Genomic DNA, 14123 nt, shown 5'->3' on the forward strand with positions numbered 1-14123 from the left:
GCTATGACTAGCAAACACCCAGAGTCTGATTAAACCAGTGCTTTTCAAATTTTAGTATCAAAATCACCTAGAGGGCTTGCTAACCCACAGGCTGTCTGGCCCCACCCTCAAGAAGGTCTGATTTTGGAGTCTGCGAGGGCTCAAGAATTTGCACTTCTGCCAGGTTCCCAGTGAGGCTGTTGCTGCCAGTCCGAGCACACTGCCCAGCACAGCTGTGAAGCCTCAGCTGCCTTGCATCAGTGCTGCGTGGGAACACACTAGGACTACGGGAGCTCAGGCTGCCCCAGACCAGCTGGATCAGAATCTGCATTTTAAGGCATCTCCAGGGGGATGGTATACACACTGCAGCTGAGAGAGGCTGCCTTAAAGGCAACTATGGAAGCTGAGCCTTTGTGGAATCCACAGCCCTGGTCCTCTCCATTAGGGCCCTGGAAATGAGTCACCAACTCTGCTGATGACGTAGCTGATGAAACCTGCCTTCCCCAAAATGCCCATTCTCCCACCCACTCACCAGATGCAGAGCTGGGGGTTGGGGAACAATTGGCCCCACCACCACCTTCTTCAACTTTCTGAACAGTTTGAAACCTAGTATGATAGATAGTTTTAGACAGAAGAAGAGAAAAAGGAAGCTGTGTGAAAGCTACAAAACCAGCGGTTGGAGCACGGTGAGACTCACCGTGGGGACTCCTCCAACTCTGAAGTTCAGCATTTTAATGTGTTCTGTTGAGCTGGAGGGCTCTCAGCCACCACCCCAGACACTGGCTGCTACAGAAACTGGCCACTTCCCAAGTGTCACCACCAGCAAAATGGTGCTAGGTGGACAAGGGCAATTCCCCCTACCTCAGCCCTGCCCCAGCTCTCCCCAAGCCACTGCGTCTAGAGCCCACAGCCTCATAGGCCTGGAGTGAGGAGGCAGGCCCTGCCAGCTCAGACCCTGCCCTGGCATGAACCCCCTTCTGGCATGACTTGAGATGTCCATCTCTTCCCTTGAGGTTGTTCTCATGCTTCCTTGGCCTCGGAAAGGCAATAACAAAATTGTTTCATTTGGCAAATTTGGAATGGCAAAGTAGCTCAACAGAGGGCTAGAGGAGAAACTTGGTGAAAATGAGCATTTTGACATAAGCTAGTGGAAATTACCTTTGAAAGGATACATGCTCAGCAAAGCAGACCAGGAGACATTTCATTGTGTGCTGCTAAGGTGCACACACAATTCCAGGGGGATTTTTTTTAAGTTTATTTATTTTGAGAGAGAGAACGTGAGCAGGGAAGGGGCAGAGAGAGAGAGACAGAGAGAGAGAGAATCCCAAGCAGGCTCTGCACTGACAATGCCCAACCCATGAACCGTGAGATCATGACCTGAGCTGAAATCAAGAGTTGGATGCTTAACCGACTGAGCCACCCAGGGACCTCTCCAGGGAGCATTTGCACAGAATACGATGTGAAACAGGGTCCCTAACGTTGATCAACACAGAGGCCCTGGTGAGTGTGGCACCCTGTCTAACCACTTCTTTGAAGAAGACTTGCTTTCGGTCAGGGGTGACAATATTGTGATGTCATGAGGGATTGCCAGGTACCAAGTATGGGATTCACCCTCACCATGTTACCCTGGAACTCCAGAAAAATTACATTGCTTTTAGAGAAACTACTTTGCACAATTCCAATATTTGGGTACAATTTCTCACAGTGCCCACCAGCATCCACTTGCTACAATGTCCGTAGCCTATGTAATAACAACCAGGCATCGTGTGGCTACAGATGAGTTACAGCTGTGAACTGTGTGTGCAACCAGGTGTACCAATTATCCACTAGTGTAGAAAGAGTCTGACTGTAGCAGGCCTAGCCAGGGCTGGGCACCAGGGTCAGAGAAGTAAGCATGCAGAGACGGCAATGGTGGCCTTGGGCTTCATTCTCAACACTGCTGCCAGCCCAGTAATGCATACGTAACCTTAACTAGTTGGCATTTTCCAAGAGAGCAGAGAAAAGAAACCACCTTTTTTTCTCCAGAAATTTCTGAACTAAAGGTAGGACAAAGCATTGGCTTGGGCCTTGAGTAAAAAACTGGTTGCTTAGCAACCTAGTCCAGAACATGATTTCAGGTGAAAAGAGTTCCTTCTAGTAAAAACATTACTGTTACAATTATTAAAAACTGTATCTCATTATGACCCTTGGGAAATTCAGTTCACCTTTAAGAAAAAGCCAAACCAAACAGCAAAAGAAACAGATGAAATACTATATTAGATATGGATCCAGTGGAAATGAATACACACTGGAAAAATAGATCCAAATAATCCCCTTGATTTAATTTTCTTTCATTGACTTGCATCAACCATCATCAAAATCCTAAAGACATAAACTTTGCAAAGACATTTGGAAATGTCCTTACCAGTGCTATTTGGTATCAAGGTAAGAGGAGGGAACTATTAAGCAAAACATTTTCTCTGGAGAGGAAATCTGAATTTGGGGCAGTTTCAAATTGGTGGTTCACCCCCTTCATTCACTGGATTGTGTCAGCAAAGGTTTTAAAAGTTGTGAAAACCCCACCAATACAGGAAAACAATTTATTCACCGATTTTTCCAGACAAAATTCCTCCATGACTTACTGAGTTTTGGGTTAGCTTTTGTATTTATTTTCTATGGCTGCATAACAAATTACCACAAATCTAGCAGCTTAAAACAACACAAGTTTCTTATCTCACAGTGTCCATGGATCGGAAGTCCAGAATGAACTGACCTGGGTTCTTGGCTCAGGGTCTCACAGCCTGAAATCAGAGCTGCATCTTTGTCTGGAAGCTCAACCAAGAAAAGATCCACTTCCAAGCTCCCTTGGTGTGTTGACAAAATTCATTCCCTTACAGCCCTATGATTGATGTCCCTATTTTCTTGGCAGCCGACAACCCTCTGGAGACCACTCTTGGCAACTAGAGACCATTCTAAGGTCTTTACCATGTAGGCCATCATAGTAACTGTTTTTACTGTGTACTCTTCAAGGCCAGCAGGAGAATCTCTCTGCCACTTCAAATGTCTTCTGACTACTTTTAAGGGCTCATCTGATTAGGTTGGACCCACACAAGAAAATCCCCCTTTTTATTACCTCAAAGTCAACTGATTAGGGACCTTAACTACATCTACAAGATCCCTTCTGCTATATAACATAATTATTGGAGTGACAGCGCATTGTATTTACAAGTCTTGTTCACGCTCAAAGGGAGGGGATTATACAGGGTACGTACCCAGAGGGTGGGAATCTTGGGAACCATACTGGAATTCTGCCTACTATATCCCCTCACTTGTGTCCTATAGATTCCTGTCTATGGATTGAGGATAAGACTCTATTTTCAACTTTGTTATCAGATTAACCTGCACACTCTACACTCATTAGAAAAAGTACTGTCATGTGTTTATGTTCATATTTAATACTCTTTGGACTCCATTGTGGTCTAGCCCTTGTCCTAAAATCCCTGTCCACTACGGGAGCTTACAACAAGGAACTCGGTCTGATGCATCTCCCTGTTAGCCACAATACCTGCATAAAATGCTTTAACACTTTTTACCACATAACTTCAACTTCTGTTCCACCATTTAGCGTGACACTCAAAGCACTTGGAAGGGCTGCTTTACAGTGGATCCATCTGGAGACCTGCACTCAGCAGATTTGGGGCTTCTGCTGCCTATAACCTAGCTGTCTAAGAATCTAAGCATGGTAAACACTCTTCCGAGTCCCAGATGGTAGGGTGAAGGTCACTGTTGGTGCCTGAGATTCTAGATAGTAGGTAGTACTGTTTTTCATTGAGAATTTATTTTAATATGTTTTAGAAACATATAAAAACTATTCACACCATGATCTTAGCACATAAGCAAGACTAAAGTCGGAATTAAAGATTTTTGAAAGTTGATCGGAGAAAATTATTTTCTTAATAATAGCACAAGTGTCTAGAATATGGCGAAAATCATGACGGTATGACTCCAATTTGGGAAACATTGCCATATGCGAAACTGGTGAGTAAGTAGTAAATGAACTACTGGATTCGGTAAGTATTTATTAAGTTACGCTAAGTGAGTCAGGTTCCATGAGCCCCTTCGTGCTCAAAAACATACACAGAAGCCACCACGCGCCTAGCGGGCCACGTGCGGGACCGTGAGCGCGTGGGATACGCGTCCCACCAAGCATCCCCAACCACACGCGAGTGGTGCGGGGAGGAAGGCGGGAGCGAGGAGAGGAGGTGGAGCCTTGTGGGGGCGTGGACAACCCACCTGCCGCCTGCGTGCGGAGGCGTGGCCGGCGAGGGGCGGGTCCTCGAGGCGGAAGGCGGAAGCGGTTACAGAATCACATGATCCAAATAACATGGCCGCTGCCCCTTGAGCACTGCCGGTGCCGGGCGGGATCGTGAGCCGTTGGGCGGCCGGGAGCAGGTGTGCGGGGGCGGGGTCCAGGCCCGGGTTCCGAGACGGCGCGCGGAGGTAGAGCTAGGCAGGCAGGCGCAAGGCGGCGTGGTCCATGAGCCGGCGCCAGAGGCAGCGCGGAGCCGCAGACTCCCCCGGCCCCGGCGCCGCCCGGGCAGCCGCGGGCTGAGGAGCCGCGGGGCTCCGGGGAGCGCCCCGAGCTGCCACCATGAACCCTGAGAAAGACTTCGCGCCGCTCACGCCCAACATCGTGCGCGCCCTCAATGACAAGCTCTACGAAAAGCGGAAGGTGGCAGCGCTGGAGATCGAGAAGTAAGAGCCGCGGGCACCCAGGGTTGGACGTGGGGAGCAAAGCCAGGACGCCGCCCTGGATTTGCAGGGTTCCTGCTGCTCGGGGGAACTCCTCACGCCTTTCCAGCCAGTTTTAGGCCCTTAGCGCAGTGCAGGAGATTAGGAGTCCCAGCTTTGCTTCTGACGGGATGTATGACTTGGGCCAAGTTCTTTAACCTCCGGGTGCCCCAACGGACTACCGTGCTAATAAAGCGACAAAGCCTATGTGTAGTGCTTAGCACAGTGTCTGGCACGCGGCGCGTCTTCAGTGTGGTCTCCATCCAAAATCAGCAAATCAGAGAGGGTCCTCTGTCATGGGAGGGAAATGGGAAGCATGAAAATTTGCTAATGATGCCTCATTTCTCACCCAGCTTCTGAGAAGTGAAAGGGACTGTTAGGTGACCAAATGGAGAAAACAGATCCCAAACATCGAGATCTCAAGACTCAGAGGGCTGTTTATCTCTGCCATATCACCCTTCCCTGCAGGTGGAAGTAGGAATAATTTGACCTTTCTTGCTTCTACAGTCTTATTACATGTATGTGTAACCATGACCTGACATTTTGCTTTATTTCCCACAGCACAAAACAAGATGTTCAACCGGGAATGTGTTATTAAGATTTTCTGCTATTATTTTACGTTTGTAATTTTTTCCCTAAATTTCTGCGATAAAGGCAGGTGGGTGGGTGATTTCAGAAGAGTGGAAAGAAGCAGGCTGTGCAACTGAAAGAGTGCCCGGCTGGCAGTCAAGACACATGGATTGTAGTGCTGCCTGTACCCTGTCCAGTAGGGTAGCCACTGGCCACACATGGCTATTTGCATGTAAATTATTGAAGATAAAATTTAAAAATTACAAATCCAGTTTCTCAGTCGCACTACCCATATTTCAGATGTTCAATAGCCACATGTGGCTGTTGGCTACCATAATGGACAGTACAGGTCTTAGAACGTTTCCATCACTGCAGAATATTGGACAGCTCCTATCTAGTCCATGGTGTGGCACTCATTCTTGGACCTTAGGCAGTTGCTTAACTCAGGATTTCGTAGTCTCAACACAGCTGACATTTTGGGACAGATAATTCTTGGTTGTGGTGAGCTTTCCTGTGCATTGTAGGATTTTTAGCAGCATCTCTGGTCTCTACTATCCACTAGATACCAGTAGCACTCCATGAGCTATAACAACCAACAATGTCTCCAGACAGTGTTTCCAGATGTGACCGGGGAGTGCAAAATCACCCCAGTTGAGAACCACTGCCTTAACTGCTTTGGGTTTTCCTTTCCTCGTCAACTAAACGGTTTGGACTTTGTTAGGAGGACTCTCCCATTCAGCACTAACATTTCAGTACCTCCAAAACCAGCTAGCTTCTTCTCTCATAAAGCACCACTTTCTTGATTGCTCTGTTTCTGAACTGCTTCTTGTTTATGCTCTGGCTCTCACTAATGCTAGCAAGTCTTAATGATGAGTGTCACTAAACTGAGTAAAGACTCAGAGCTGATGTATAGACGTGGCTCCACATCCATAGGTTTTATTGGCTTTGAAGCTACCTTGACACCCAGTTTTGTCCAGCATGCAGTCTGCTTCTCAGGAAAGTCTGATTTTTACCATAGCTCGACTCATCTGTTGAGTCCTTGAATAGAGGTATTCATCTCAGCATCACTGTTGCCTCCAGCACAGCCCCTGTAAGTGCTCTCACTGCACGCTGTTCCTTAAGGGTTTTGTCCTTAATGGGGTTCTTGTTTTTATTCAGCTTTGCCCTTGATTGTGGGATTCAGAGAAACCTCCAGGCTTTAATTGGACTATGGACTCCTGAAGAGCGGAGACCCTGTTTTATTTATCGTCAGTACTTGACGCAGCATTTGACAGTCTGAGTGAATGGCCGTACATTTTCGGTGGGGAAATAACATTGGCGTCTAAGGACTTTGCTACCCAAAAGTGTAGCCCACACACTAGCAGCATCAGGATCACCTGGGAGCTTGTTAGAAAGGGATTCTCTAGCCTCACCCCAGACCTGTGGATCCGATTGTGCGTTTTAATAAGATCCCTGGGTGATTTGTGTACACATTAAAGTCTGAGAGCACTGGTGTAAAAGGCTCTCCAGTCTGTTTCCAGCCTTCTTCAGCCATATGTGGAATAAGGAATGCCTGGTTTGAGGTTTTCCTCTGAATTTAGTTATCACAGATTGCTTAGGGACAGATAGTGACTTGCTTATCTGTGTTTCACCAGAGTTTTCTGGTGTGTCTGTTTATAAAGACACTAATTCTGTTGGGTCAGGACCACACCTTTATGACCTCATTTAACCTTAATTACTTCCTTAGAGACCCTATCTCCAAATGCAGTGACAGAGAGGTTTAAGACTTCAACATATGGATTTGGCGAGGATACGATTCCATCTATAACGGTGATCATTAAAAAAAAAAAAAAAAAAAGTGATCATGTGTAAAGTGCTGTCTGCCTGTCTGGGGAGAGGAGGATAGTAAAGCTTCCCTTTGTGTGGTCATTGCACATATTTGATCTCTTTATTTTGCATGGATGCAAAATTTGAGCTAGGTAGTGGCATTTCACAGATGAGGAAACAGAAGCTCCTTGAGGTTAAGTAATCTTCCCAAGATTTCACAGCTAGAACCTGGATTAAAAGCAACAACAACAAAAAAGAAAAGAAAAGAAAAGCAAGTTCATCAGTCTCAAAAGGCTTCCCCACTACAGTGAACAGTTTTACCTACCAAGAAGGAAATTTCATACTTGAGCATCTCCATGGTTGTTCTAACTGCAACTTTTCCAGTGTCATCCGCTCAGTTGGACAGAGCCAGTACTGCATATGATTTTCCAGTGAGGGATTAAAATTCATAGTAAGAGGAGAGTGTTTTCTCTTTATGACAGGCCTCTCAAACACTAAAAATGAAGAGAGATGGGTGCTTGGCTCAGTTGAAGAATCTCGGACTCTAGAATCTCGAGAGTAGGCTGGGTTAAGTGACCCAAGATCTGATCGCTAAATGTGTGAGCCTGCTGTGCACAATCCTGGAGAGCTTTTGCCCCCGCAGCCTGACACCAACATGCCCACACAGTTTTCTAAAAGATAGGGCACTAAGGCTAAAATTTTAGAATGGAATATTTCAGGTTTGGTGGGCTCTCAGTTTCAGGGGACATAGTCACTGATAAGTCCTGATGAAAAGGTTGGTAAGACCCCAGGCTCTGCTCTCCAGGGGAGTGTAGTGTCGGGGAGAAATGCCAGAAGGCACTCTGCTAACTTTGGTGGACGCTCACTCTGCTGGGGTGCCGTGCCCCACACTGGTGGCAGGGCCCCCTCACTGCGGGCTGGGAGAGATAGTGCCCTTCATTGTAACTAGGGATGGGCTCAGTGTCAAGTCTCTTGTGTTCCTGAACTTTGAGTTCCAAAAAGCAGCAAATGTAGGTGCCCCGGCCATGCCCCCTGAGAACACCAAAGCATGAGGTAGGGCTTGTGGGATCAGGGCTCCTGAATAATGCGTCCTTTGCCTGCTGGGGAGGGGGCAGGGATCTCTGGCATTCTTTGATCAGATAAAGGTTAACTGTTGAGTTTGACCTGGCTCTAGAGCCTACCACCCCTGTGAAGAGATACTGTTCATCACCAGTGGCTTAATGCAAGCGTGGGTCAGAATTCCACCCAGCTCTGCTCTCCTTTAGCGGTGGAACCCTCCGCAGTTTACTTAATCCAAGGGTTATAGACCAGCAGCCATCGACTCTGTCCTGCTGGTAGACCTGTTTGGTTTGGCCTGAATTGTAAAGCAATTAAAAAAAATTTTTTTAATGTTTTATTTATTTTTGAGAGAGACAGAGACAGAATGCGAGAAGGGAAGGGGGCAGAGAGAGGGGGACACTGAATCCAAAACAGGCTCCAGGCTCTAAGCTGTCAACACACAGCCCAAAGTGGGGCTCGAACCCGCAAACCATGAAATCATAACCTGATCCAAAATCGGACGCTCAACCAACTGAGCCACCCAGGCACCCCTGCAAGGTACTTTAAATTGAGAAATGTCACAGTGACATTTGGGTTTGGGTTTGTGGCTTCCAAGGAATTGGAAGTGTATCTCTGTGGGGCCCACAGTCCCACAGAGCAGATAAGGGGGACCTCGGGGTCTCCCCATGGGCCAGGACATGGGCTCCTCAGGTTGCTTCCTGTAGTGGCAAGTTCCCAACAGCCTTTCCTCCCTTGGCCTTCTCCCTTGTATCTCCTGCTTGGCCCCTATAAGTGTTTGAGTTTGTGACCTCTGGTTTAATTTTCTGTGCCTCAGTTTCCTTGTGTTAAACAAAAATGCACCTTGAAAAGTAAAAAGGAGCCAGCCATGTGTTTCATTTATTTGAAAATTTTGTTTCTATGAAATAACTCAAATAGGCAAATTCATAGAAAGTGGATCAGGGCTTAGGGGAGGGGATTTGGGGAACATGGGGAGTGACTGCTAACGGGTACACTGAATTGTACACATTAAAAGAGCGAATTTATGGGGCATCTGGGTGGCTCGGTTGGTTAAGCATGTGACTCTTGATTTTGGCTAAGGTCATGATCTCACAGTTCGTGGGCTCGAGTCCCACGTCAGACTCTGTGCTGACCACGTGGATCCTCCTTGGGATTCTGTCTCTACTCTCTGCCCCTCCCATGGTTACACACATGCGCTCTCTCTCTCTCAAAGTAAGTAAATAAAAACATTTTTAAGTGAATTTATGACATGTGAATTATATCAGTTTTAAAAAATACAACTGCCTGTGGTATCCTGTTGCAGTGTGAGGGAAGCACTCATTAAATGGTCACAGTTATTGTCACCTGAGATTCAAACATCTGTTGTCTTGGGCTCGTTTCTCCTTTATAGTTTGTCCACTGATCTCTCCAGTGGATGCTCAGTGTATCTTGTCATTTAACTCTAGGCCTTTTCTAAAAGTCTTTGGGCCTTTCTCAGAGGCGAACATTCCACTTTTCCCGTTCAATTACTGGAAACTGGTGAGCCAGTGGAAACCAAATTACTTAAATGCGCAGCAAAGCAGATGGAGATTTTTAGCCAGATAATCTTTGGGAAACTGCTGCCTGGATGTGCCATCTGAATACAGCGCATGATGTAGAGAATGGCAGCAGTGAGCACACTCGCCAGGACAGGAAAAGGCAGCCGCCCAGGGGCATGCAGGAAGCTTTACAACACAGAAATAAGCAGTTCTGGATTTATCTTCCTATCCTTTTTGGAGCCAGGAGCATAGCAGACTCCCAGTCACGTTTAGTGAATGAACATGATCTCGTGTGGTGTGCGTAAGACCAGTTTGTCTCTCTGATTCTGACTTTGCACTGAGACTGCTGTGTGAGCATGTGCTACCCAGAGCACATGACATGCCTTATCTTACTCATTCTCTAGAAATACTGTAAAGTTATTGAGATTAGTAGCCCCGCCGTACAGTCAAGGGCGTCTTCTCCGAAGACATAGAAATATGAGTGCAGTGGCTAAAACCTCTGCCACCTACTGGCTGGGACATTTGGACATCACCAAATAAAAGAGGGGTTGGGACTCAATGAAATAAGAAATGTTCATTCACTTGAGCATCCAACTCTTGATTTTGGCTCAGGTCACAGTCTCACGGTTCATGGGATCAAGCCATGCATCAGGCTCTGTGCTGTCAGCTTGGAGCCTGCTTGGGATTCTCTCTCTCCCTATCTCTGTGTCCCTCCCCTGCTCGTGCTCTCTCTTGCTTTCTCTCTCAAAATAAAAATAAAATTTTAAAAATGTCAGGGCACCTGGATGGCTCAGTCGGTTAAGCTTCTGACTTCAGCGCAGGTTATGATCTCATGGCTCGTGAGTTCGAGCCCCTCACTGGGCTCTATGCTGACAGCTCGGAGCCGGGAGCCTGCTTTGGATTCTGTCTCCCTCTCTCTGCCCCTCCCCAACTTGTGCTTGGTGTCTCTTTTTCTCTCTCTCTCTCTCTCTTTCTCTCAGTCTCTCTTTTTCTCTTAAAAATAAGTAAACATAAAAAAAATTTTTTTTTTAATGTCAAGTGCCTGGCACCCAGTAGGCGTCCAACAAGCTGTAGCCATGATATTTGCGGAGGGGGAGAAAGTTTAAATTACACAAGGCATGTAAAGCATCCAGCATTTATCACCTAGCAGATAGTAAGTGCTCACCAAATAGTTACTGATTTCCTGCCTTCATAGCAGAAGACCAGCTGTGGAGCGTTTCAGAACATGGCAAATGTGCACGTCCCCTGCACCCCCCTTGTGTGGTGGGGGACCGCTTCAGGGGTGTCTGAACACTGAACAGGATGGGGAAATGTGTGGAGAAAGCCGCATGTCACGTGTGGCCTCGGTTCTCCACGAGGGGTGTCCCCTCTAACTGGGTGTGTTCACTTTGCAGTTGAAGGGCTTTGAGAAGATGGGAGAGAGGAGCTGGTGTACAGCTGAAAGGGCGTGGACTTTGTGGTGCATCACGGATTCAGATCCTCTGAGGCCCCAGGCAGGGGACTTGGTCTCCCTGAGGCTCCGTTTCAAATCTGCAGGATGAGATGATGATCACTGCAGAAGCAGGTTGTTCTAGGAAATAACTGAAATACTCATTGTGGAGTGTATTCCCCAGGAAGGGGTTGATCACCAGTCCCCTGGGGCCTGTGATTGTCCCTGTGCTGTGTCACAGATGCCAGGGGGTCCAGGGAGGGGTGTGGTTGTGCTGCTGAGATGGTTTCCCTTTTGCCTGATGGCAGTTCCCAACATGTCCTCCCCTGTCTGGGGCTCCTTCTCTTAAGGAGGGGGTAGTCAGCGTGGCACTTCGCGCTCTTGGGGACCGTGTCACAAGCTTGGAGTGGTCACCTTGGGTTTGTGCCTCTGGGGAAGGAGTGTTCATGCCATCCAGCGACACCTCTGACCACGAGAATGGAGGCAGTAGCCTCTAGAGGACCCGTGATCAGCCTGGGTTTCTAACACTTTTTAGAGGGAACCAGACAGAAACAGACCGTTCTTCTCTGGCACATAGAACAGTAATGCCTGTGACCTTTACGTCAGTGAGGGTCCCAGAAATTTGTGATCTGAGAGTTTCTGGGCCAAATATTAACATCAAAAGTAGTGCAGCTTCAGATCCCGGCCTGTGGCTCGCAGCCTGTGGATGAAAGAGGAAACAATGTGGTCTTTTGAAGAGAGACTTGGCCTGAAATCGGGAGCGCCCACCCCTGGAGTTTAAACTCCACTTACTCTGCCTTCCTTTGTAAGTTGCGTTTTCTCTCCAAAGACCTGTGTGTAGTCGAGAGGCAAGTCCTGTTGACTGGGCCTGTTTTGGAGCACCTCGAGAGGGGTTAGGGCACCCCTTCACCCCTTGGCAGGTGGCCTTCAGAGCACACTGTGGCTTCTGCGTCTTTCCCCAGCCATAGCTCTGGCGACATGGTTGATTGGGTGCATTTCACAGTGTGCCTTTGGGGATCCCAGTAATGGTGCCCTTTGCTCCTCCTGACGTGAATCCTAACACTCAGGGCTTAGGACCACCTAGATACGGTAGTGGTTGAGCCAGCAGGTTAGGTCTAGAATAGTAGGCCGCTTTGTGTCATGCATACAGCAGCGTGGGGCTCCCTCCAGGTCTGCCCTGCAGTCTGTGGTGGCTGGTTCCCCATATGCCGTGAGCAGAGTACTAGCCTCTGTAAGGGCTAGCACGAGAGACCCAGAAAATTGTGCCCCCACTCTGTCCTTCCGGCCTTACCAGGGAGCTGTGGAGATAGAGATGTACACGAGGAGTCCATGACATTGGCCAGTGTGTTGCTGGGAACAGAATGAGAGGGTCACTGAGTTAGTCTTTCAGTATTCAGTGGAGGAGTGATCACTTTCTGGGATGGTCAGGAAAAGCAGGGGGTTGGATTTGAGCCAGACTTTGAAGACCGGGTAGGATGTGGAGCAGGGGCTGTCCTGGACAGGAAGGTACACAGGGGTGTCTGGGGAGGGATCGAGCAGGGCCCAGGTTTACAGTGTGAGCGTGGGTCTGGCTAGAGTGGACAGTTCTGCTGGGCAGCGGGCAGTAAGACTAGAGAGGCTAGCCTGGGCCTGTTGTGGTTGCCCTGAGTGCCAGGTAAGGAGGGCGGGGTTGATTGGTGAGACAGTTCTTCCTGCTGTGGCCCTATGGTTGACCCACAGGACCAGGCCCACCGCTCGCTAAGCTGATGGTATATTGGTGAGTGCATGTTCTCATGGCTTTCTCTCCAGGAGGATCCATTGTTGTCTTGTTTCCCTGGACATACCCCTAAGTGTGTGGGGTGCGGGGGCCTCAGGACTTAAACAGGCCATCATTTTTGCAGTGGCCTGGGACGTCCTATGTTGAGCCCTGGAAGGATTCAGGGTGGGGAGGCCTTCTAGCTGGTGTTGAGTAAATGAGAAAGGTGCTCCTGGGGCTGCGGAGTCAGGCGGGGAGTACTAAATATGAATGTCCTGCTTGTGCATCTCCTGCCTTTGGGAGACCCTGGTGCTCATACGCCCTGACACCCCAACATTAAAGCCCCGTGCCTCACAGTCTCTTGCCAGTCTCTGTAAGCCTTCAGATTCTTCAGAGCTCTCTAATGGCATTCAAACCCTTACCACCTGCCCCTGCAGGTTACTCTCACCTGCGGCTCCTTACTGCCACCAGAATTAAATGCCAGTTACTTTGCCATGCACGTGACTGGGAGTAGCTTCTCTGGCCCTGTCACCCACCTCTCTTCTACCCGTGTCCTTTGCTCTGCCAAACCAAATGCCTCTCACCTTACTCTGAGCCAGTGTTCACGCTGTTCCCTCTGTGTGGGCTGCCTGGTCCTGGTCAGTTCCAGCGAGAATACCGCTCATCCTTCAGAGTCCCTCTCAAATGCTGCCCCTCGCGAAGCCATGCCTCATCCCTCCCCACCAGATGGCAGGCATGCTCACTCTTGCCTGCCCTCCTCGCCTCAAGAGCTTGCCACCAGAGCATTTTGTCTCTGCTTTGCAGGCAAGTCTTGTGTGCGGTCTCGTTTCCTCCCCAGCAGAGAGCCCCTCACGGCTGGGAACGGGTACCCTATGCTGGCTGCAGAACAGGGAAGAGTGTGCCCTTTCCAGGTGCTCAGGGACCTGTAGTGACCCTGGAACAAGCAGACAGGCGATGCCATGGTTCCAGGATGGCTGTGCTGCTGGCACAGCCGGATCTTCTGCAGGCGCCCTGCAGAAGCGTCAGGGATGTGCTTAGTCCCGCTCCATGTTCGGCTCTAACTTGTCCTGAGCAGAAACACGGCCTGGCTTCCTCAGGAGTGCTGTCGGCAGCCAGAGTCCCCAGGCAGGCTCTCTGGGCAGGAGCACGTGGCACAGCTGCTTCCCGTGGCTTTGGTGATCCCCACACCCTGGGCCCAAGAACAGGGAGAGACAGGTTCTGGATGTTTATGGAATTCAGGAAACTGAGTATTTTTTGCCAA

At 48.7% G+C, this 14123-nt stretch overlaps 1 protein-coding gene across 1 annotated transcript in view; it reads left to right on the forward strand.

Moving 5' to 3' along the window:
* Window positions 1–4330: 4330 nt before the first annotated feature.
* Window positions 4331–14123, forward strand: part of VAC14 (VAC14 component of PIKFYVE complex) — a 102133-nt gene continuing 92340 nt past the window's right edge. The window contains exon 1 of the mRNA XM_042919806.1: window positions 4331–4713. Within this exon, the coding sequence (XP_042775740.1) occupies window positions 4610–4713 (104 nt within the window). The 5' untranslated portion in view covers window positions 4331–4609. The remainder of the gene's footprint in view (window positions 4714–14123) is intronic.

This window comes from Panthera leo, chromosome E2, assembly GCF_018350215.1.
Source record: "Panthera leo isolate Ple1 chromosome E2, P.leo_Ple1_pat1.1, whole genome shotgun sequence".
Lineage (NCBI taxonomy): Eukaryota > Metazoa > Chordata > Mammalia > Carnivora > Felidae > Panthera > Panthera leo.